Source organism: Hemitrygon akajei, chromosome 2 (assembly GCF_048418815.1).
Source record: "Hemitrygon akajei chromosome 2, sHemAka1.3, whole genome shotgun sequence".
Classification (NCBI taxonomy): domain Eukaryota; kingdom Metazoa; phylum Chordata; class Chondrichthyes; order Myliobatiformes; family Dasyatidae; genus Hemitrygon; species Hemitrygon akajei.
This window is the reverse complement of record NC_133125.1, coordinates 23,189,530-23,216,030: the sequence shown is the minus strand read 5'-3', so window position 1 is coordinate 23,216,030 and position 26,501 is coordinate 23,189,530. Positions and strand designations below refer to the sequence as shown.

Genomic DNA, 26,501 nt, shown 5'->3' with positions numbered 1-26,501 from the left:
GAATTGCACAGGGAACTGTCAACGCTGAATGCTTGGGCTAAAAATGTTGATACATATTAATACAATAATACTTATTTTCATTAAAGGCAAATTACCAGACACATTGAATTCAGTTTCACAATTTACTGACAAAAATTTGAATTCACAACTTAAGGGTCAAATACAGATTTGAATCTAACAGAATTTTTTAGTTCAGGTTTACCTAAAACAATGTTTCTATTGCCAATTATACATTATTTCAAAATTCCAGTTTCACCATGGATAAGAGAAAGCCAAACTCCACTGAAAAATTATTTTCCCAACCTTTGTAGTTTCCATTGTAACTTCTATTATCACAACACCTTGCACAATTAATTAAGATTCCAAACTACTTGCTTCACTCCTGACTACCTTTTTTCCCTTCCTGGCCAATCATATACTCATGGCAGCTTTTATCACCTTAGCTTCTTTATTGCGTCAAATAGAGTTCATATTCTCACTTCTGCTGCATTCCACAGCTCTTACCAACCCTTACTGTGAATCCTTGGAGATATCATTGTTATTTAGATACATACTGATCTGGGTGCCACGGTAGTGTAGCGGTTAGCACAATGCTATTACAGCTCAGGGTGTCGGAGCTCAGAGTTCAATTCCAGCGCCATCTATAATAAGTTTGTACGTTCTCCTTGTGAATGCAAGGATTTCCTCCGGGTGCCCTGGTTTCTTCCCACAATCCAAAGACGTACCGGTTAATAGATTAATTAGTCATTGTAAATTGTCTTGTGATAAGGCTAGAGTTAAATATAGTTGCAAGAAAAAGTTGTGAACCCTTTGCAATTACCCAATTTTCTGAATTAATTACTCATAAAATGTGGTCTGATCTTCATCTAAATCACAGTAACAGACAAACACAAACTGCCTAAACTATTAACACACAAACACATGTACTTTTTCTCATCAATACTGAGAATACCAAACAATCACAGCCTAGGTTCAAAAAAGTATGTGAATCTCTGGGGTAATGCCTTCTACAAAAGCTATCTGGAGTCAGGTGTTTCAATCAATGAGATGAGATTGTAGGTGTGGGTTGTAGAGGTGACACACAAAATCAGGTTAATGACAGAGTCTGCTCTTCCCAAGAAAGATCTGTTTATGTGCACCATGCCTCCATCAAAACAACTTTCAGAGGACCTTGAAAGAAGAGTTGTCGAGATGCTTGAACCTGGAAAAGACTACAAAAGCACTTCTAAAGACTTGGAGTGATCATCGGTCCACAGTAAGGGAAACTGTCTACAAATGGAAGAAATTCAGTCCTGTTGCTACTCTCCCCAGGAGTGGGAGTCCTGGAGAGATCACAACAAGAGCACAATGTGCAATGCTGAAGGAGGTGAAAAAGAATCCTAGGGTAACAGCAAAAGGCTTGTAAAAATCTCTAGAACTTGAAGTGGACAATGCTCTGTAGACAGATGAGAAAAGAGTTGAACTTTTTGGCAGAAATGCACATTGCTGTGTTTGGAGGAAAAAGGGCACTAAACACCAACACCAAAACCTCATCCCAACTGTGAAGCATGGTGGAAGGGGTATCATGGGTTGGGGTTTGCTTTGCTGCCTCAAGGCCTGGACAGCTTGCAATTGTTGAGGGAACAATGAATTCAAAATTGTATCAAGACAGTTTATAGGAGAATGTCAGGGTAGCGGTCTGTTACCTGAAGCTTAATAGAAGTTGGATGATGAAACAAGACAATGATCCAAATCACAAGAGTAAAACAGCAGCAGAAACTTTAAATGGTCTAAAATTCCTCCTTGGTGAAGATTACTGCTGCTAAAGGAGATTCTACAAGAGATTAAATACAAGGGTTCACATACTTTTTCCAGCCTAGACCATGAATGATTAAACAATATGTTCAATAAGTACATGAAAAGTACAATTGTTTGTGTATTATTAGTTTCACCAGATTGTATTTGTCAATTATTGAGACTTAGATGAAGATCAGACTACATTTTATGAGTAATTAATGCAGAAATGTTTCCTTGCAACTGTAGGTGGGTTGCTGAGTGGCGCAGCTCGTTGAGCTGGAAGGGACTGTTCATGCTGTATTGAAATAAAAAATATATAATCTCTCCCCTCCCTGAATTGTCACCCTAGTCCAGTAATGGCCTTTGCAACCAGAACTATGGTGCGCTTACACCTATTATATACTGGGTTTTGATCTAATTAATTACTCCATTCTCTTCCTGTGTGAAGGCTTTGCCTTAGTTTGATTCTACTGTTTACCTTAATATGGCAAGATGATCCGAGGGAGATTGAGAAGAAGGATGCTTTTGCCTGTAAATATGTATAGTTTCAGAATATGAATCATCAATTAAAGACTGAGATAAGGAGAAATTTCTTACACCAGAGAGCTGTGGAAGCCGCGTCATTGAATACATACAACATGGAGACTGGCAAACGTTTCAATTGCAAGAGTCAAGGATGATGGAAAGAGGGTGAGTGTTGAGGCTGAGTCTGGATTAGCCATAACTGGAATAGCAGATTCAATAGGGACAAATGACTTCTTCCTGCTCCAGTCTAATGGCCTCTTCTAATGATGTTTCTACCCCTCTGTAGAAGGCTCCATGTTTATATCGCTGGTCTTCATAATTTTTTCGTACATAATTCATAGTCACAATGTCAATGCTCACTTGCGTAGATAACATTTAGCTTTACCTCCTTATGACCTTAATTCCCTAATTTATAATGTTTAGTTAAACTCTGTCCAAAATTTAAGCACTGGATGAGGAAGAAATGATTTCAAGTCCATTTGTTCTCAAACAAAATGATGAAATTCTCCTTCGTTGTGTGCACAACATGAGTGTTTCATTTGACTTTAGGGCTGAGAGTAAAATCTTATGTCCTACACATTAATATGACTACCTATATACAGTCTAGATGTAGCAATGTCTATCAATTCTTACATTTGTACCACAACAGCTCAAACCCTGACATAAGTTTTTCTTACTATAGACTCAAATATTCCAACAGTCAATTTGAAGGCTTTCCAAGATATTAATCCAAATTCCATTACACAATTTTTCTCCCAAATGATACCCATTCTTGCATCACTTCTGACCTTAGAAATATTCAACTCCTTATACCTCACAACACTAATTTCATATTCTTTGTCTCATTTACTGGGAACATAATGTCTTCATGCTTTTACATAGAAAACCTACAGCACAATACAGGCCCTTCGGCCCACAAAGCTGTGCCGAACATCTCCCTACCTTAGAAATTACTAGGGTTACCCATAGCCCTCTATTTTTTGAAGCTCCATGTACCTATCCAAAAGTCTTTTCAAAGACCCTATTGTAAGACCTCCACCACCGCTGCCAGCAGCCCATTCCATGCACTCACCACTCTCTGCATAAAAAACTTACCCCTGACATCTTCTCTGTACCTACTCCCCAGAACCTTAAACCTGTGTCCTCTTGTGGCAACCATTTCAGCCCTGGGAAAAAGCCTCTGACTATCTACACGATCAGTGCCTCTCATCATCTTATACACCTCTATCAGGTCACCTCTCATCCTCCGTCGGTCCAAGGAGAAAAGGCCAAGTTCACTCAACCTATTCTCATAAGGCATGCTCCCCAATCCAGGCAAAATCCTTGTAAATCTCCTCTGCACCCTTTCTATGGTTTCTCCATCCTTCCTGCTGTGAAGCGACCAGAACTGAGCACAGTACTCCAAGTGGGGTTTAACCAGGGTCCTATGTAGCTGCAACATTACCTCTCGGCTCCTAAATTCAATTCTACGATTGATGAAGGCCAACACACTGTATGCCTTCTTAACCATAGAGTCAACCTGCACAGCTGTTTTGAGCATCCGATGGGACTCTGTCCCCAAGATCTCTCTGATCTTCCACACTGTCAAGAGTCTTACCATTAATACTATATTCTGTCATCATATTTGACCTACTAAAATGAACCACTTCACACTTATCTGGGTTGAACTCGATCTGCCACTTCTCAGCCCAGATTTGCATCCTATCAATGTCCCATGGTAACCTCTGACAGCCCTCCACACGATCCACAACACCACCAACCTTTGTGTCATCAGTAAATTTTCTAACCCATCCATCCACTTCCTCTTCCAGGTCATTTATAAAAATCACGAAGAGTAAGGGTCCCAGAACAGATCCCTGAGGCACGCCACTGGTTACTGACCTCCATGCAGAATATGACCCATCTACAACCACTCTTTGCCTTCTATGGTCAAGCCAGTTCTGGATCCACAAAGCAATGTCCCCTTGGACCCCATGCCTCGTTACTTTCTCAATAAGCCTTGTATGGGGTACCTTATCAAATGCCTTGCTGAAATCCATATACACTACATCTACTGCTCTTCCTTCATCAATGTGTTTAGTCACATCCTCAAAAAATTCAATCAGGCTCCTAAGGCATGACCTGCCCTTTACAAAGCCATGCTGACGATTCCTATCATATTATGCCTCTCCAAATTTTCATAAATCCTGCCTCTCAGGATCTTCTCCATCAACTTACCAACCACCGAAGTAAGACTCTGGTCTATAATTTCCTGGGCTATCTCTACTCCCTTTCTTGAATAAGTGAACAACATCCACAACACTCCAATCCTCTGGAACCTCTCCTGACTCCATTGATGATGCAAAGATCATCGCTAGAGGTCTCCTCCCTCGCCTCCCACAGTAGCCTGGGGTACATCTTGTCCGGTCCTGGTGACTCATCCAACTTTATGCTTTCCAAAATCTCCAGCATATCTTCTTTCTTAATACAGGTTCCCCCCCCCACAATCCGAAGGTAGAGCGTTCCTATGAAACTGTTTGTAAACCAAAATGTTGTAAAGCGAAGAAGCAATTACCATTAATTTATATGGGAAAAATCTTTGAGTGTTCCCAAACTCAAAAAAAAATAACCTACCAAATCATACCAATTAACACATAAAACCTAAAATAACACCAAAATATAGTAAAAGCAGGAATGATATGACAAATATACACCCTATATAAAGTAGAAGTATTGTATGTACGGTGTAGTTTCACTTATCAAAATCGGGAAGACAGTGAGCCAAAGTCAATCTGGAGAAAGAAATCGGCACGTACACGCATATGCACCTACATGCATGCGCAAACAACTGCCCGCACAAGGTTTCACGGTCATTGTAGTCTTTCTTGGGGTAAACACGCGTATAAAGTGGGCGTCTTTTTATCGTAAAAGCGAAAAACCTCTTTGGTTAGCGAAAAGAGGTACTAATGTAGGTCTTTCGTAACAGCGAGTTGTTGTAAAGCGAACTTTCGAAAAACGGGGGACACCTGTATCGACATGCTCAAGCTACTCAGTCCGCTGCAAGTCATCTGTACAATCACCAAGATCCTTTTCCATAGTGAATACTGAAGTAAAGTATTCATTAAGTACCTCTGCTATTTCCTCTGGTTCCATACACACTTTCCCACTGTCACACTTGATAGGTTCTATTCTTTCACATCTTATTCGCTTGCTCTACTTTCACATCTTACAATTCACTCCAAGATTTCATAGTCATGTATTACTGTCTATCACTTTAAGAAGTCTTAAAGACTTCTCACCTTTCATGTCATCTTCAGTTATTACAAGCTCAGGTTAAAGACACATTTCCTAAAGCTTCCCATACATTCATTTATTACCTCTTCAAAACTCAAAATCCTATCTATGATCTAGGCTAAGGTTTATGGGACACAGGTATCATTTTCATTCATCATTGCTGGTATCTGATATTATTTAATTCTTAGTGCCTTCAATGAAGCATTTTCAGAATGTATATTTTTTCTTAATGTAGTGGCCTCATTCACAATGTAACAAGTAAAAAGGTTCAAAACAATAGAAGAACAGATATAGCCAAGAAATTTTACACAATTATGTGTTCCTACCTATTTTGTAGAAAAATTAGAATTGGATTTGAACTTACATTTTCTGTAAGGGGGAGATTATCAATCCTCTTTGTAAGATTTTGAAGCTGTGCATAATACCAGTCCTTTTCCTTCTCTTCCTTTTCAATCTCAGCAAGTAACAAAGACCTATAAAATAAAGAGAAACTCTACTGTTACAACACACAACTTGTTTAAAACAAGTACCAGGAATATCTGTCCAATGGGGGATCATGTTGCCTTCATTTTCTCTGGTCAATTGCCAAAGGCAATTTTAATGTTAATTTACATAACATGCTGCTCTTTAAAGGAACTAACTTTATGTCATATACTGTCCAACTTATTATTCTCAGATCAAGGAGAACATACACCTTCAAAAGACACACAGTCTACTTGCAATTAATTAAACAACTTCAGGTCAGAGTTTAACAGATGGGACTCCACAGGACTGCCAATTTTGGTTCAGCCTTCTGTCAATTGAGTTGTCTCCACTGCCGCCGATGTTGTCTCACTCAGAGTCTGACACAAACATTTGAAGGCCAGTTCAGCAGCTCATTGAATGCAGGCTTTGCCAACAAACTATCTGGGGATGCACAGCAGAGATATACAGCCCAGTGGTCTAATATAAATATCATTCTGAAGTCCAATTTTGATTTTAACCTATTGTGTTCTTATGTGGGGTTGTTCCACATGTGTGCTCATGATATCAAGTTGCAACACCTGTTTAAATGCACCACCACAGTATAACCATATCTCTATTTAAAAAAACAACAGAGGTGGACTTATACTACTGCTGGTTGTCTGTTGTGTACGATGATGACGGGAAACCTGTGGAGGACAGTTTTTAAAACGGAAAAGCAGTTACAATGGAGCACTTCCATTCTGTCAACCTCAGCAGTATTAGTCTAGTAGTACGAACAAGTGACGCAAACTCGTTGCAGTGGATGACCATGCCTTCTCATGCCCTTCGCTCTCCATGGGGTATTGCAGTGCTGCCTTCCTGGCCATTGGATCTCATCCGCCCAGTCTGCCGGAGGTGACTTCGCATGCTGCGACAGGCATGTCCTTATCTCACTGGTGTATGGGGCTGCCGGCTACCTTCACCTGCTTTAACTTGCCTGTCAAAGTGGTTTACCAGGGTATGGCCACTGTTGCATGCAAATTGCTACTTGGATCCAGTCTTATACCACTGGAACTATGTTAAAGGATGCCAAATAATGGGAAGGCCATTATAGAGCTAACTTATAGGAAAGTTAGATGTGCGAAAGTCAAAGAATGTAGTACTTTGGATACCTAAATATACTGTAGATAGGGGTAACAATAACAAAGGCAAAGCAGAGGAGGAGTTTCTGAAATGGGGTTAGAAGAGTTTTCTTATAAGTGTGTTTCTGGCCCAAAGATTTTGTTCCAGGAACTTAACTGAGACAAATGCCATAGGTGTGCGTGGAAAACATCTAAGAAACAGTGATCAAAATTACATAATGTTTAGAATAGCTGAGGAGATACACCAGCCCAAAATAATGAATTGGAGAAAAGCCAATTTCAATGTTTATGTGATGAGTGCAGATTTGGCCTGGGCAAAACAGAATCAAAACTTGGCAGGCAAAGCTGAAGTTGAACAAATAAAGATATTTCAAGTGAAGCTGCTTTAGCCACAAAAACAAACAATTTGGTGGAGGAAACCAGTCGGTCAAGTGGCATCGGCAGATGGAACTATCAACGTTTGGGTCAGAACCCTGCATCAGGACTGGCAAGATGGCCAGCATAGAGAGAAAGGGAGTCCAAGGTGATTAATAGACTGAGGGGTGCATGATGACTGGCAGATTGCACCAGAAAGGGGAGGGGAATAGGTGTGGAGTTGGGAGATAGTAGCAGGAAATCAGAGACTGAGGCAAGAAAAAGGAGAAAAAATATTGAGCAATAAACAGAGGTAGGTGGTGGGATGGGACAGTGAAGGTAGGAGACAGCAGCTGGAGGGATGTAATCTTGAACAAAGGAATAAGTAATGGAGGTGATAATGGGAATTTTATGTGTTCCACTATACCGCTGGGACACAAATAACATATTTCATGATATATGAGTGATGATAAATCTGATTCTGATATGGGTCTTCATTGTGGGCAGGTGTCAGAGAGAGGGGAGTCATAGTTGTGAAAAGGAGAAGGGAAATGGGGGGGGGGGGTGGGGAAGCAGAAAGCACCAGAGGGACATTCTGTAATGATTAATAAACCAATTGTTTGGAATCAAATGACCTTCCCTGGTGTCTCAAGGCTAGGCCTCAAAATCTCTCAAAAACCATGGCTCCATAAACCTGTTATCTTGGCTTTTCATTCTGACAGGAACATACAAACTCTGCACTCTCAAAATGTCACTTTTGAAGGCCTCCCGTGTATCAAGTACACCTTTGCCAGAAACAACCTGTCCAATATGCAGTTGTCAGATCTTTTCTGATACCATCAAAATTGGTCTTTCTCCAATTCAGAATCTCAACTCGAGGACCAGACCTATCCAATTCCATAATTACCTTGAAAGAAATGGTATTATGATGACACAATGCAAAGTGTTCCTCTGCCTAAACTTCTGTCAATCTGCCCGGTCTCAGTCCCTAATAGATCTTGTACCGCACTCTGCCTAGCTGGGACTTCTATGTACTGATTAAGGAAACTTTCATGAACGCATTTGACAAACTTTCCCACCAAGCTCTTTTACAGTATGGGAATCCCAGTCAATACATAGAAAGTTAAAAACAACTACAAACACAACCTTGTTTCCTGCAAAAGTCTGCGATCTCTCTACAAATCTGTTCCTCTAAATCCTGCAACTGTTGGGAGATCTAAAATATAATCCCATTAACATGGTCGTATCTTTCTTATTCCCCAGTTCTACCCATAGAGTCTCAATAGACAAGCTCCCCAGGCTGTGCTGTCTGAGAGCTGCTGTGACATTTTTCCCAATTAGTAATGCCACCCCCTTTAATCCCACCTGCTCTATCACATCTAAAATAATGGAACCCTGGAACATGGAGCTACCAGTCCTGCCCCTTGGGACCAAGTCTCACTTGCCATGTTGCCTCTCCACTCTCAGTCCTGCTACAGAACCTAAAACATCGATAATTCTTTTCCTCTCACAGATGCTGCTTGATGCATTAGTTCCTCCAGAATTGTTCCAGATTCCAGCATCTGATGTTTTTTGTGTCTGCCTCAACCACACACAAGGTTGACAGAAAATGAGGATGGGAGAGTAGATTGCTTAACAAAAATAGGAAGTCAGATTGTTAACACAAGAAACAGGGTGATTGCAAGCCATTCAGAGACGTATGCAAAGAGAGAAAGCACACCACCGACAGCAATCACAAAAGGAAATACAAAAATATCTTCCAGCCACCTAACCAGGAAAAGCATCATCACATGAGAGGAGAAATTCACAAGAAAGAGGCAATCAGATGAACACAGAGTACATGTCTGAGTTGCTAAATGATCACTTTACATCATCAGCCTTTCCTCAGGAAGAGACTGTTGGAAACTCAGTATATCACTGAGACTTTGGATGGACTAAAATAAAGATAAACTACAGGAAAGGTTAACCACAATGCAAGTGGGCAAGACTTCTGATCCAGATGGGAGTCAACCTTGGTTGCAAAGGTTATCAGCGTCATAATGGACATCACTGCAGAGTCTTAAAGTGGCTAGGGATAATTTTTAGTGAGGCACTGGTTTTCTTTCCAAATTACTCCAGGTTCAGCAAAGGTGCCATTAGCTTGGAAAATAGCATATGTAACATATAAAAAAATGGGAGACAGTAAGAATTAACTAGCTTAACACATCACAGCAAAAATGCTAAAAATTATTATTAGAAGTGTTATAATAGGGAACTTGAAAATTCAAAGTCTTCATGCAAAGTCCCCGTCTTTTGTGAAAAGAAAATCGTGTTTGACAAATCTTTGGAGCTCTATGAATAAGTAATGCACAAGTTCAAATTTCCAGAAAGTGAAGTTAGGTGTGACACCAAAGATTATAGTAAAAAATAAAAGCCCACAGTTTAAGAGACAATATATTGGTATGAATGGAATATTCATGCTAGCTAATAGGAGATATAGAGCAGATGTATTTGTTTTTTTACACTGGCAAGACAAAAAAGTGGTGTGGCACTGGGCTTGGTGCCGGCACTGTAACTTTCTTCAATTTAGATGAATGAACCTACTGCCACTGCGTGAAGATAGGAGGAAAGGAAAGCGTGAAGCAGATAGATGAGCAGAGAATGATCATCAGAAGGGATTCTGCATGTATTGGAAATCTTGAGTAACACACACAAAATGCTGGAGGTACTCAGCAAATCAGGCAGCATAAAAGGTGGGGAATAAATCAGCAGATGTTAGGGTCCAAGACCCTTCATCAGGTTTGGAAAGGTAAGATGGGGCAAAAGGTCTGGCAAATGGAGTATAATGTGGAAAACTATAAAATTGAAGAAATTTAAAATGTGCATTATCTAGGGAGGCATGGTAGTGTAGTGGTTAGCACAAAGCTTTACAGTGCAGGTGACCGGGGGTTCAGTTCCCGTCACTGCTTCTAAGGAGTTTGTACATTCTCTCCTTGAGCATGTGGATTTCACTCCAGGTGCTCCGGTTTCCTCCCACTGTCCAAAAATGTACCGGTTACTAGGTTAATTTGTCATTGTAAATTGTCCCGTGATTAATAAAAAAAATGAACCTTGAGTGATTGTAGAGCTCTAAGATACAGAGGGACCCAAATTCCCTAGTATCTGATTCACAAAAGGCTGGTGTACTATATACAAGTATTTAAGAAAGATAAAAAAAATTTTAGTGTTGGGAACTGAACACATAAGTATGGAAGGTATGCTTTAGTTATACTGTATGGTGCATCAGTGACATCACATCTGCAGTATTCTGTACTGTATTAGTGTCCTTTCCTAAAAGGATCGTATATTTTTAATTCTGCGGTTGAAGCACAAGTAAAATGTACACAAAAGCAGGAAGGGAATGAGTGACTACCAGTACAATAGAAGGCAGGTAATGCAGGAAACCCGGTGGCTATTGTACACACATCCCTCCCCCACTCCTAACAGATCACTGAGGAATTTAAGATAATACTTCACAACAGCTAAAAAAAACAATTAATTAAAGCTCTGCTGTGGTTCTAATTACATCCAATAATCCAGAAAATCTACTGCCCTGGTACTGAAGTTAACTCAGTGACAGTGCATTTTAAACAGAAATTGTTAAAGGCAATGGCAATGTGAACTTCAGAGGGAAACGTCAACAATGTGGAAGTATTAATTAATCATAAAGATTCGTCTTTATTTATCAGAACTTATAAAGATAGCTTGAAGTAAGCACATAATATACAATGCTCGCATAGAAGTGGTATGCTGTTCCTCAGAATTCTCCCTTCAAAAGGTGCAACTTTCAAAGCAAAAACCTTCAGATCCTCTCTATTACATAAAAGAATTTTAAAGAAGCCTTGTATCCATTGTGGCTAATCAGAGGCATCACTGAAGACCATGCCATAAGCATTTTGAAAATGAAAAGCATCAATTGGATCTATTTCTAAATTGTAACCAATACTCTTCAAGATTCTGCTTATAACTACATCCCTACCCTACAGCATTGGAAAGGATCTGCAAATGTGTTGACAATCTCAGGCTTTAAAACAACTTAAAAGAAGTGCATTTCTGCATGTTACTCTCCTCATTAGCTATTCCAGACATTCTGAAAGAAGTCTGGATAATTTCAAGTGCAGCTCAGTTACGTAGATCAAAACTAGTACTTATTCTAGCTCAATGCACTGTGTAATGACTTGATCTTTTTAAGCAGTATGTAAGACAAATATTTTCACTGCATCTTGGTACATATGACAATAATAAGCAAATACCAGTACAATATATTTAAAGATAAAAACCTTCAGGAACATTACAAACAGTAATGGGTATTGTTCTCCAAGTAAGTCTTACAATTTTCCATATTGCAGAATTGCTGAACTTTGTTGTAGCACTGAGAAGTCAATATCTCCAAGTAGGGTTGGAAAAGATTATAGTGCTCTGGATATACCACACTGTGTTGGTCCTTTAACAATGGATTGATAACAAATCATACTGACTGAAGGTTAAGAAAAAGATTGAGCAATGTAGTGGAGATTTTGTAAAAGGGTAAATGGAAAAGACTGAGCACAGTATCTCATCCACTCACCCTACATTTACACATAATGAGCAAAATTTAGAAAAACAAGTTATTTGAGTTAGAATTCAGATACCATTTAATGCAAAACGTTGTAATAGTTCAGTTCACACTGTAGTTTCACACTAAATTTTAAACAAATATTTAAAACGAAAAATGTGAGAATAGTAAAATGTGTTGGATGGGAAATATGCATTGTTACATATTAAAGATAATTAATAAGTCTGCACATGTTTTGAGCCCATGTTAGCAAGCATGTCAACAGCACAAAGTCTGAGTTAAAGGCACGACTAACTCAGAATATATTCAGGAATTCCTGCTATGCTCTGAGTTAAAGAAACTAATTATACTCTAAAATAATAGCAATGACATAAATCAAGATATACCTCTCTTTTTCTAATTCTTCTAAGTACCCAGTGCTTTCTCTGCTTCCATTGATCAATCCTCTTCTTGGAATTGAACCCATTGGAATTGGACTACACTCTCCCGACCGACCAGACACTGATCCTTCTCGGCTTCCATATGAATGCTGTGACATCTTTGGCCTTAATTTTATTGCAGGTGAATTTACGCACTCCAAGTTCAGTTCTGAAAAATAAAATTATGCATATTATCAGCCATTTTGTAAAAAAATGTTTTGGGAATTAAGAAAGATTATTATGAATTAAGAAAATTTCATCTAAAATCCATACAACTGTGAAAACATTCTTAAAATAACACAACCTACTATAGAATGAATCCGAATACTCAGATGAAACTATTCCAGAAATCTATAGGTAAAAATGTGCACTATTATCACTAGTGCTACCTGACAGCACTTGTTCAGTGAAGAAAAAATGAAGACCATTATGATTAGCTTAGGTATCATGAAGGGCATTCATATCATATCATGTTACGGTTTGGCCCAGATGTGGACACAAAACCAGTTTTGAGGTGAGAATGTGTTTCCCTCAAGAGCAATGCAATGTTTCAGTGATTTGGAATTCAATGTCTTGTAGAGCAGAAGTAAATTCAATTGTTGTTTTCAAAAATTTAGTACTTGAAGAATAACATAACCAGCAGATTAATCTGTCACAAGTTTGATGGGCTGAATCCCCTCTTACAGTTCTATGACAATTCAATGCGAAAGGTATACAATAACAGTAAAGTGAAAAACTCTAAAATGGGTGAAATGTCACCCAGCAGAAAGGTATTAGAGCTGATAATGACAATTTCAACCCCTATACTGAATCACAGGCTTAGACACCTTTTGTCCATGAGCATTTGTTCCATCATGATAGGTGGGATGACCTGATTATTATATTTAGCCTATGCAAATCTTCAGATGATAAAGTAGTCAATGTCCACAAGCAACAAGATGTAGACAACATCTAGAGTTATGCTGATAAGCAAATATTTACCATGAATGTTACAAGGTAATTGTCACTTATAACAAGACAGCCTACCCGCTTCTCCAAGACATTCAAAGGGGTTTCCACCAAATTCACTATCATCAACACCCTGACGGTTAAAAAAGCTTTCATAAAAACTTACAAATCTGCAGCATGATATTAATCCAAGTACTGAAATGAAAATGGTTCAAGTTTGAAGATGCAATTGATCAGAGGCAAGGTATTCCACAAATGACTTGCACCCTGATCAAATTGCTGTACATGACTCAAAGACCCTGCAAAGACAGCTCTCAGATAATACTTCAGGGAGAATCGTAAAACTACTAATCAACAATGTCCATAATGTCTGGACTGCCCAAAATACAATTAACACCTTGAAGAATCTCTTGACTTATCTGTTGAAAATCATCAGGATAAATTTGATCAGGACAACCAGAAGATCCTGAAGATAATGTATGTTAACTGGTCATTGTAAATTGTCCTGTGATTAGACTAGGGTTAAATCATGGGTTGCTAGACAAAGTGCCTCGTTGAGCTGCAAGAGCCTATTTTAAATATAAATAAAATAATTAAGCAGAACAATGACATAATGGGATCCAACAAACCACATATTAAGAGGAAGGATAAGGTCCAATAAAACCTGTGACCTAAAGGACAGATTATGTAAGGAGTCCAGGTAGTACGCTAACAAGGTGATAAAAATGGCTGGCATTAGGAACACCCATGGCACAAACACCCAAGTTCCACCACATTGAGAGCAAGATCAGACAAGAGTTTATCCAAATATAAAAAGACAGTAATTGTCCATATGAAGATGCAATTCAAAAACTCCTCAATCAAGACTTACACCTTAATGTGACTGGCCTCGACTCCAACCTACAGTACAATATTCCATTCAATCTTGCCACACCTGGACAACAACAGCAGTGCCAAGTGACAACAAGGCCTCTAAACCAAACTGTGTAACTTTTGAAATGTTAAAACCTGGCACAGTGGAAAGTCAATCACCAACAGCATCTTGTAAATCTAGAAGAAAAGCACACATCAGGGGATCTCAGAGACTAAGTAATTGTGATCATCTTCAAGGAATCCAAATCTGTTAACAACAGGTCTCCTTGCCATTCGTCTCCAGGAAAGTTATCAGAAGTGTCCTTCAAGACCACCTCTTCCTAGTAAAGAACTAGACTTTGTTCACTTAAGGGATAATGAACATCAACTCTATTGTGCGACAACTCAAAAGAAAATAAAAAGAGCTGCTTCAAATACCATGCAGTAATTTAGTATACAAACATTCAAAGGCTTAACTCCAAATTATTGTTGACTCACTTATTGCAGAGAAAATAGAATAAGGGTCTTATACTAAACATCTGCAAAGCAGATTCTCTCTAAATTTCCTCCCCCATACAACTACACCCCATGAAATTAGTACCCCATGAGAAGACTCAGACAGCATTTCACATTACAGGAAATGCTACTCAGCAAAGAGGTATTAATGATGAAATCACCACATCCTGTAGCTGTCTGACGGAATAAAAACACGTTCAAAGATTGAGATCTCAAATGCCTTAGAAAGTTCACAGTCCACCAGGCAGCAGTGATTTCCTACAAACTTTGAAAATATGGTATTGGTTTATTATTGTCACACACACCAAGATACAGTGAAAATAGTATGTATACTATTCATACAGATCGAATCATTGCACACAGTGCACTGAGGTAGAACAAGGTAACCAATAACAATACAGAATAAACTGTAACAGCTGCAGATAAAGTATCATACAGGTAAACAATAAAGTGCAAGATCATAACAAGGTCGATTGTGAGATCAAGTGTCCACCTTATTGTAGAAGAGTACCATTCGAGAGTCGGATAACTGTGGGATAGAAGTTGTTCTTGAGCATGGTGGGATGTGCTTTCAGGCCTTGGTATCTTTTGCCTAATGGGAGAGGGGAGAAGAGAGAATGTCCAGAATAGGTGGGGGTTTTTGATTATGCTGCTGCATCAAGTATAAACAGAGTCCATAGGGGGAGGCTGGTTCCTGTGATGTCCTGAGCTGTGAACACAAATCCCTGCAGTTTCTTGTAGTCATGTCCAAAGAAGCTGCCACACCAAGCCATTTTGCATCCAGCTAAAATGCCTTCTATATGGGTTGATGGGGACGTACTAAATTCTTTCTCTTCCTGAGATGGTAGAGGTTTTTGTCAGCTTTCTTGGTTGTAATTATCAACTAGTTGGGCCAAAACAGACTATATTGTTGACGTTCACTCCTGGGAACTGCCTCTAAACCTCAACGCCATTGATGCAGACAGGAACACACACATCTCCCTCCTTCCTTAAGTCAATGAGGTCTTGAAGTCTTCCCCCTCATCTGGTCTCACCTATCACCATAAAATCATAAAACATAGAAGCAGAATTAGGTCACCTGGTCCATCGAGTCTGCTTTGTCATTCGACAATGGCTGATTTATTTTCCATCTCAAACCCCATTCTCCTGCCTTTTCCATGTAACTTTTGATGCTCTTACTAAGGAAGCACCTATCAACCTTCACTTTAAATATATCCAATGACTTAGCCTCCACAGCCACCTATGGCAATGAATACTACAGATTCTCCACCTACCTATGGAAAAGGTGAATCCATAGATTCAGCTGAAGAAATTCCTCCCCTTTCCTGTTCTAACAGAATGTCCTATTCTGAAGCTGTGCCTTTGGGTCCCAGAATCTCCCACCACTAAACGTACTCTCCATGTTCATTCTATCCAGGACTTTCAATATTCAGTAGGTTTCAAAGTTCAAAGTAAATTTATTATCAAAGTATGTACACCATTTACATCTTTGAACTTCATCTGCTTGCAGGCAGCCACAAAACACAGTAACATAATAGAAACCACGATAAACTACACACGACAAAGACTGACAAATATCCAATGTATGATAAAGGAACAAATCATGTAAATAATAGAAAAAGTAAACAAGTAATACACAGACCACAAACTGCAGTGTCACCAAAATGAGTCCACAGCCATGGAGCCAGTTCAGCGCTAAGGCAAGTGAAGCTGGTCTCGGATCCTGTTAGCTGCAGATCCTAGCTGCAGCGTCCGTTCACTGCTAAGGAGAATGAGGCTAGTCCAGGAGCCTGACAGCAGAAAGGCAACAAGTGCCTCAAGGCGGACCCAGGATTCCTGCACCATCCACCCTATGGTAGCAGCAGGAAGAGAGAGAGAGGGGTCAAACCCAGTCAAATGGGATGGGCTCAGGTGGCGGTCTGAACTCAAATTAATGTCTTTCTGTGACACTTACAAGCAGAGTCAGGTCCCTTTGAACATCAATATTATCCAGTTGTCATGTTTAATAAAATATTCTGCAAAGTGGATGACCTAATATTTTTCTTATTATATTCATCTGTCATGTTCTTGCTTATTCACTGAGTTTGTCTTTATCCATGGCAAATCTCTTTATATCCATCTCTCTATACATGACTCCAGCTAGTTTTATATCATCAGCAAAATTGGAAATAATACACTCAGTAGCCACTTTATTCGGTACACCTGAACACTTGCTCATTAATACAAATACCTAATCAGCCAATCATGTGGCAGCAACTCAATGCATATAAAAGCATGCAGATATGGTCAAGTAGTTCAGTTGTTGTTCAGATCAGAACGAGGAAGAAATGTAATGTAAGTGACTTTGACCATGGAATGTTTAATGTTGACAGATGGGGTAGTCTGAGGCTACGTCCAAACCAGACCGGATAATTTTGAAAACACCAGTTTTGCGTAAAAACGATAGGCGTCCACACTATGCATTTTAAAAAATCTCTATCCACATTGAAACGGATATTTCGGCGAATCTCCTCCTACTGTGCATGCACAGGACACACCTACCGAAAACAAGCGACATGTTTGGTGTCGAATCTCGCTGTGAAAGACGGCGTGTGTTTGTTCAGTTACAAACGAGAAAAACTTAAAAGATGGACAGCTTTTGGCTCCCACGCAGCAGGACTTAAAAGTAAAAAAAAACAAATACTGGAGCATATGGAGGCAACCGACAGGGAGTTCATGGACAGTATGACCCGGCTGATGATGAACATTGAAAAACTGACGAACTCTGTTGCATTAATAAAGCCCCTTGTTAAATGTATAAAACATGTCAGCATCAGTGTTATCTTGCATTTCCATACAATGTTACATTAGGCTGTTACACATCTATTGTCAGAGAAGTACTCGTATAAATAGGGAAACCACCTGCATACGAGCAAGGATAGAAAACAGGGCAAAGTGAATATACTTATTTATTCAATAAGTTATGGGTCAAAGTATTTGGTGAGTACATTTCTAACTCTTCTGGCTTCAGTCTCATTGCCGTCTGTTCTGAAATTGTTAGGTTGCATTCAAGAAAACAATGAAATGGTGCGCTGCTGTCACAATCTGTTCCAGCAAGTCATGACAGCGTTTTCTGATTTCTCCGGTTACCCTGTCCACACAGATCCGCCCAAGCGGCATTTTCAAAATTACACACCCTGGAGAGTATTTCTGAAAATCTCTGGTTTTGGGGGACGAAAACACCGTTTTAGTGTGGACGAAGGGTAAAAACAAAGAGAAAAAGCTTCGGTTACAGATTTATCCGGTGTAGTTTGGACATAGCCTGAGCATCTCAGAAACTGCTGATCTCCTGGGATTTTCACTCACAACAGTCTCTAGAGTTTACAGAGAATTTACAAAAAGCAAAAAAAAACATCCAGTGAGCATGAATTCTGTGGGTGAAAATGCCTTGTTAATGAGGAAAGTCAGAGGAGAAATGGCCAGACTGGTTCAAGCTGACAGGAAGGCAAATTCATGTAACTCAAATAACCATATGGTGCAATAGTGATGTGCAGAGGACCATGAACGTACACTCAATAGTAACTGAGTGGCCACTGGGTACATCCTGTACCTAATAAAGTGGCACTAACTGTATATTTGGTGTCCAGCACATAGTTTGTGAATAGGTGTGGGCCAAATATCAATCACAGTAGAAACCCCTACTTACAGCCTACCAACCTGAGAATGACCTGTTTATTCCTACCTTTGTTTATTGTCTTTATTTTTAATCAATCCACGCCAGTTTAATTCCCCAATTCCACATATTTCACAGATCATAAACATGAGAATAAAACAAAATAGGTATAGGAGTAGGTCAGATGCCCCCAAGACTGCTCTATAATTCAAGGTTGATGCAATCCTGGTCTCAATAAACTAATTAACATACTCCTTGACACACTCTGTTTAAGAGTTTCTGTCTCTTCTTTAAGTATATTAAATAACTCTGCATCCACAGCTTTCTAAGGTAGTGAATTCCAAAGGTTCACAACCTACTCAGCAAAAAAAATTCTACTTGAAATGTGTTACTTTTTCATTCTGAAACTATGTGCAATAGTTCTAGATACTCTTATTAGGGAAAGAAATCTATAAGCATCTACCCTATCAGTCTCTTCCAAAATCTTAAGTCTCAATGTTATCTTTCGTCAAAACTCCATTGGTACAACTTACAAATCTTTTACCCCAGGAATCCAGCCAGTGACCTTTTGTAAAGAAGAGCTAATATGCAGATGCTGAAAATCTAAGCATCACACACAAAATGTAGGAGGAACTCAGCAGGCCAACAGCGTCTATGGAAAAGAGTACAGTCGACGTTTTGGGCTGAGACCCTTCAGCAGGACTGGAGGAAAAAGATGAGGAGTAGAGTTGAAAGGTGGGGAAGGGGAGGAAGAAACACAAGGTGTTAGGTGAAACCAGGAGGGGTAGGGATGAAGTAAAGAGCTGGGAAGTTGATTGGACAAAGAGATAAAGGGCTGGAGAAGGGGGAGAGGACAAAAGGCCAAGGAAGAAAGAAAAGGAGGAAGGAGCACCAGAAGGAGGCGATGGGCCAGCAAGGAGATAAGGTGATGGGGGAGGGGGGAGGGGATGGGAATGGTGAGGGACTGGGGAATTACCGGAAGTTTGACAAATCGATTTTCATGCTATCAGGATGGAGACTACCCAGATGGAATACAAGGTGTTGTGCCTCTAACCAGAGCGTGGCCTTGTCATGACAGTGAAGGAGGCCATGGATAGATATATCAGAACGGGAATGAGCCACTTTCTCCATTTCAAGCACTTACTTCTTTAAATGTGAAAACAAAAACTATACAGGATACTCTAGGTGTGAACTTACTATCACCCTAAAGAGTTGCATCAGTATTACTCTACTTCTCAACGCTTCACCGATGTTCCAATACTTCTTTGCGTTTCATGTACTAGGGTCCCAAAGCTTTTTATACCACTGTATTTTGAAGTTGCACTACATTTAAATAATAGTTTGATTACCTACTTTTCTTTCCAGAGTAGATAACCTTACATTTTGACTTCATCTGCTATTTCTTGCCCACTCTGTCCTTTTACAGGTTGTGTTCTAGCGTTTTGTCACAATTTGCATACCCATCAGTCTTTGTGCCAGCAAAAACACTTGATTCAGATCATTACATTAACCTCCAGTGTGGAGCATTAACAATAGCCTTTCAAAAATCTATATATACTACATCAACTAGTTCTTTCATGTCTATTCTACTAGACACATCCTCAAAAAAAAACAGAAGCTCCTTATGTAAATTCATCCAATACAGAAATTCTACTGCAAAATGCTTGTGTGTGTCTTACAAGTGAACTGAAGCCAAAAGTCATTTGAACTCCCTCAGTCTGTGGGTTATATAAAAACTCCAATAATCTGGTTTACCAGGGACTTTGGTGGTGCTGAACCAGCAGTTTCCCGACCAGTGAATGTTATTTTATTAATATCCCAACACTTTTAATTCACCTTAAAAATGTTACACATTATATTCCAGGAATTATTTATATTGGGCTGAGTGCGGGCCAGTGGGACTAGGTGAACGTAAGCTTCGGCACGGACTAGAAAGACCGAGATGGCCTGTTTCCGTGCTGTAATTGTTATATGGTTATAGGAATTTTCCAGGTATACAATACAACAACCGTGAGAACACAACCATAAGAACATGAAAGTCGCATGAACACAGGAATGGGACTTGTGAAGAGTGGTGACAAGTGATGATTGATTCGGTGGTTTGAGCTCATGCTAATGTATTGGCTCACTTACCAGAGCATTTTATATCAATGGAGTGGGTATAAAAGTAGAGCAGTCAGTGGGCTCAGTGGGTCTTTACCGAGGCCTCACCGATGGGCTGGATTGCAAATGGCGCCACAGATTGGCAGAATGGGATGTTCACTGCAGTGAAGGGAGCCCATGTACATCTAGATAAGCATTTTAATGCTTGCTTTGTTCTGTCCTAATAAATGAAGTTTGAAACAGGGAAGGGGAATTTATGTCTTTCTGTCTTACCAGTGGATCATGAACCATTAAGCATAACAATGTTGTAAGGAAATTTGTTGATCTGGTCTTTGTCATAATTGTTGACATTTGGAATCTCCTGAGTATTCAATTGCGTACCCTTTCTCAACAAGTAGTTGACCTTGATCTCTCAATCACTCCCTTAAACTAATGGTAACTCTCCCCATATTCCAACATGACACACTCCATCAAATGAAGCTCCAAACCCTACTTCTTACCAGCAACACCACATTTTACTGTCTTGACCCTCCAACCTGCAGACTCTCACCAATCTGTCCTCTACCCTGGGAACAGCCAGAGTTTCTCTGTTAGATTCACATCAAAGGTAGAGAAATGGATTTTTGAAAGGCAATTCATTTTGCACACAATGCCATAGGTATCATTGATTTAAAATATACAGAACGGAATTGTTAAGTTCAGAAATGGGCTCCTGTGGATGTACATAGTGGCACAGAGGAGCACAGGACCAGTGAAAGCAAAAGACAGATTCAGAAAAGAGCTACTCATCAGTAAAATGCAACATCAACTTTAAAACAGGATTTTTTAAAGAAAATAACAAATTATAACAAAGAGACAAAACTAAAATCATAACATGACCACAAACTTATGAAAGGATTGAACAAGATAGTTTCCAGTAAATGAAAAGCCAACAATGACAGCATTGTGTCACAAATAAATGCAAGCTATTTAAAACAGAAGAGAAAAAATATCATGTACAGTGATATATAAAGAACCCTGGAAGTTAATTCCAGTATTGGGTAATATAGAATCTATATTAATAAAACTCAGATTGGATAGATGAAGCAATAAAGTGTTGGAAGAACATTGTAATGTGATTAAACTTGATTAGATGTGTCTGTATGGTGGTAATCAGTGAAGGAGACCTTATATTTCATCCAAATGGCGTCCTCACTCATGTCAAGTTTTTAAGTTCTTCAAAATGTTCATCTAAAACATGTTATCTCAGTGAATCATTTGTTCAAGAAATTTCATTACAGTTTAATCAATACCAGTGAGATAAAGTGGTAAGCTCACCACTTCCAGTACCATCTAATTGTGACAATATACACCACTGCTACTATCAATCAGAACCTTGTATTTTGTATACTGGTTTGAATACTTAGATTTCAATGCTAACAAAAACTCTATCATCTGTAGATCTCTTTCCAAGAGAAACGTATTTCCCTCAAAGCCAAAAAGAGAAAACACCAGTCACCAACAATGCCTTACAGAAATTTCTGTGGCCTTGAGTCTGAATACAAAGTCAGCTAAGGGACCTCCAGGAAAAAGTTTCTTCAACAGTTTCTCATGGTCAAGGATGACTTGTTTCCACTCCAGCTTTGAATTCTGAGGTGGCTGATGAGCCCAATATGGGATCCACACATTTACCATGGCTGAGGTAAAACACACTAGATTGGCAAAGGAGTAGAGCTCTTTCTGCTCATTTTTTTGCTGAACCTCCTAAAACTCAACAAAAATAATTGAATTACTCAGTATCATCCTGGATGCTCCTTCTCCAATTTGAGCAATCACGTCCCAAAGGTAGCCGTGAGTCAGTGAAAATGTTACTTTTTATTAAAGAAGTCTTTAAGAACACAAATTTAATGTCCCCATTGTCCTTTACACAATCTTTCTTTGTTTGAGGTCACTGTGGAATGCATATTTCAGGAATCTGCCTTTTGGGATGTCATTACAGCCAGCTATTTTCTACATGCGACCCAAAGGTGTGCAATTTAGGAGGTTAACTGGCAGCTGTAAATTGCCACATATACTGTGGGTGGCAGAATTAATGGGAATGTGAGGAGAAAAGGCAACAGGGAAGTGAGTGGCTCTATGAACTGGAATAACATCATATTCCTGAGGGAAATATGGGATATGAGACATGAATTCCTTCAAAAACTATACGTAATTCCCAAATACATGTAAACATTTTGTAGTTTCTTATGAAAATGTAGACAAGAATCTCACTTGAAAGATTCTGAATTCACTGGAATTATACAAATCTTAGGCTCAGCTGAAAAGTGGAGAGTAAGTGCGTTACAGATGTCAGTTATAAGAGGAGAAGGATTAATCTTGTCTAATCCCACCCCACCCCCAATTCAGTGGTATTATCAGAAACAAAAAAAAATTCAATAACCACCAAGTCAAAGCTTAATGTGACCAGCTACACAAATATACTAGCAAAAAGAGCCAGAGGATGGATATTCTACATTCTAACTCACCAAACCCTTCCTACTTTTAACAAGTGACAAACCATGGTGTGAATGAATACTCCCTGCTTGCCTGAATATGTGCACTTTCTGACAACGCTATAAACTAACATCAACACCATCCAATACAAAATTGGTACTCCATCCACCACCTTAAAACATTCCCTCCTTTCAATGCAGTAATTCACCATGACATCTTTCACTGCACCTCTCAAGCCTGTAACCCTCAAGAATCAAATAAAGGCAACAAGTGTACAGAAAAACATCCTCTACAGATGTATTCCTATCCTGACCCTTTCATTACTGTTACTGGAGACAGAATTCTGGAACACTACACACCATCTGTGTAGAAGCAGCATCACAATAGAATATACAATTAATAATGTGACTTCCCATGGATTAAAGTACAATGAAAGAACAGGAAAAATCTGTTCCATATTTTATGCTCACCTTTCTAGTACATTTGTGTTTTCTCACATTCACTTAAAAACTAACTTCTTCAAAATAGCCATAGGTACTGCAAAAGTTACACAATACTGAAGAACATATTTCCATTTAAAACTTAACCATTCATAACCTTTTACATTGGACTATGTTAGCTAAGTAGGTATTTTTGAAGAGTAACTAGTAAAATTATACTGGCAGGCATATCAGTCAAATTCTAAATCGGCAGAACATCTGTTTTAACTGTTTCTCATATGTTGTCCAAGTCAACAAGAAAACTTTATAAAACATGCAGTGGAATACTTTATGTCCAATTGAGAAGACAAACAGGAGATCTTTCGATGTTACTCTACATCTGGAAGATGTGACAATGCAGCATCTCTTCCACCGTACACTGAAGAGTCATTACTAAGCCAAGACTGACATCTTAGGATCCCATGCAGCAAATTGTACGAAAGCCAATAACGCAAAATAATCACATACTTGTGACATGACACTCTGCCAAATTGCACATCTGAATCTTGGCATTCAAACTATGGCAGGTTGGCTCAGTTGAGAACACACTCATTAAAACCACTAAAATCAGAGTGAAAGCAGAATGTAAAAATCAAACACAGATTTACAAATCCTGCCTTTTGCAGACATACTTCTTGGCACCAGTCATCTCACAAGAAAATGTCACATTTCAAGGTGTCACCCTTTTAAGAATCGAATTTAGTGAATGCTGATAACTTCCATTTCAGCTAATTGGGCATTCAGATTAGGAGACTTAAATTTCCTTTTTGGTATAACCATTGATCAAGGAACTGAGCAAAAAAATCATTATGTAAGCCACAATATCATATTGCAAACTGCAGGAATTACCAAGCTTTCACTTGTTTGTGGCATGAACCAATCAAGTTGCCTCTAAAATTCTGTATAATTAGTCTGAGATACCATCTTGAATTTTCACCCAGTGAGAATTTGTAAAGGAAATGTTTAAAAGAATCTCATGAAAAAAAGTAATAGTACATTGAAAAATCATAGAATTGCTTGTGTTAATGTGGAAAATTTTTCTCTTTACAAGCAACAGGAGCTACATATCAATAATTTGTTCGAACTATGTCATGTTAACTTTGCTTCATCTGCTGACTTTAACAGCATCGGCCATGACTCAGATGGTAGTACTCCCTGAGAAAGACTGTAGATTTAACTTCCACATTAGAGACTTAAGCACAAAAGCTTTAATTAAAACTTGTTAGTAGAACTATTGAGGGTACCTGCTGTCTAAAAGGTTTTTTAACAGAGGAAAGTAAAACCAAGGTTCGAGCTGCCCTTTAGGGTGAATGCAAAAGTGCGCTGCACAACAAATGGGCCTCAAGATGTATCTGATAGCCTGTCTCAATTAACGACCTGCTTCTGTGAGAAATAGGCCAAATACATGCTACTCCCTGCCTGCATTTACCTGCAGGAAGATCCTGAAGCTCACTGCTAATCAGCAAGTATCTATGAAGCAACGGGTTTTCCAACAAGGAAAAGTATGCCCTGCCCTTCCTGAGAAGCACTTTGCTAGCCAGCTAAGACATATCCCTCAGCCTGCCAGTTGTCAACATTGTCAAACAATTGGAATATTAATATCTGACATTCATAAAGATTCTAAAGTATTCAAAAATGGAAAATAAATATTACAAGTAAAATAACTCAATTTTAAAACTACTTTAAATAAAATCAATGAAATTCACTAGAAAATGCTTAAACTATTTTTTTCCAGTTTAAGTTCATAATTAATTCAAAGAAGTGTTAATTATTTTAAATAACTCTCACATATACATCTTTTTTTCCCACCTGGTACAGGTTTAGCACTCATAGTCGACTATATTACCACTGGAAAAATGAAAGATGTTCTGCCCCTGGAGTACATGAGAATAAATATTGCTGTACTATCTAAAGGACAGTGTTGAAAGTCTTTTAGCCAGTCAGGGGCTTCTGTGTTTAGGTTGATGTCTCTCGAAAGTGACTCAATTGCTAACCAGCTCTTCAATACAAAGAAAGATATGCACAACTTATATAATAGGTTCCTTGACAATATTTCAAAGAATAGGAGAATTCACGAATAGTTGTCTTTCAATCAACATTAGTAGTAAAAATAGATGATTTGATTACTATATTGGTGGTTGTGGGAACATATCAAATGCATATATTCTGCCATATTGCAACATTATACTTTATTATTTCTTCCTTTCCCATCCATAAAACCACAGTTCCTGTTATATGCCAAGAACATTTCCACTTCAATGGTATGGACATAATTGTCTACTTCCTTCTTACTCTCCTCCAACCACAACATCTAACTTGGGCTCCTACTAAGGAAATGGAAATGCTAATGGAAGAATAATTTTCTGTTATAACCAAACCTAGTTTTTCTGGTATAATGAGACTGCAAGCCTCAAATATTGGGGCTTTTTGGGTTTTGATCAAAATTGAGAAGTTAATTTAAAGGTTACTCAAAGAAAGTATTTACTGGCCATGACCATGGAGTAATCAGTCATAATAAATATACAATTAAGTTCAAATAAATGTTGTTAACAAAGTACATATATGTCACCACATTCAACCCTGAGATTTATTCTCCTGTGGGTCTTGTAAGCAAATCCGTAGAATAGAAACTATAACAGGATCAATGAAAGATCAACAAGAGTGCAGAAGTCTTGAACTTGAACTTGTACAGACTTTCCACTCCACACCTATCTTGCTGATACCAGATTAAAACAGTGTCAAGCAGTGGAGTGGGGAGAGAAAGGGGAGTAAAACTGAATTCTTTCAAAGGTTGTAATCATAATGAACATAAAGGAAAATGGCTATGGTCATCATAAAATTGGTATGATACCTATGGGATAGTTACTAGAGATTGTCAAGTAAATCTTCCATAACTAAACCAAATTTTTAGTTGCTTTATTAAAGACTAAAAGCTGCCTAGCAATAATTCACAATTCTCCACCAATGAAGCAG

At 38.8% G+C, this 26,501-nt stretch overlaps 1 protein-coding gene across 15 annotated transcripts in view; it reads right to left on the bottom strand.

The window, feature by feature from the left end:
• Nucleotides 1–26,501, bottom strand: part of apc (APC regulator of WNT signaling pathway) — a 204,572-nt gene that overhangs the window by 49,299 nt on the left and 128,772 nt on the right. For all 15 annotated transcript variants that reach the window (XM_073068354.1, XM_073068361.1, XM_073068348.1 and 12 more), the window contains 2 exons: nucleotides 12,474–12,675; nucleotides 5,939–6,047 (listed from right to left, as the gene is read on the bottom strand). In XM_073068354.1, the coding sequence (XP_072924455.1) occupies nucleotides 5,939–6,047; nucleotides 12,474–12,675 (311 nt within the window). The remainder of the gene's footprint in view (nucleotides 1–5,938; nucleotides 6,048–12,473; nucleotides 12,676–26,501) is intronic.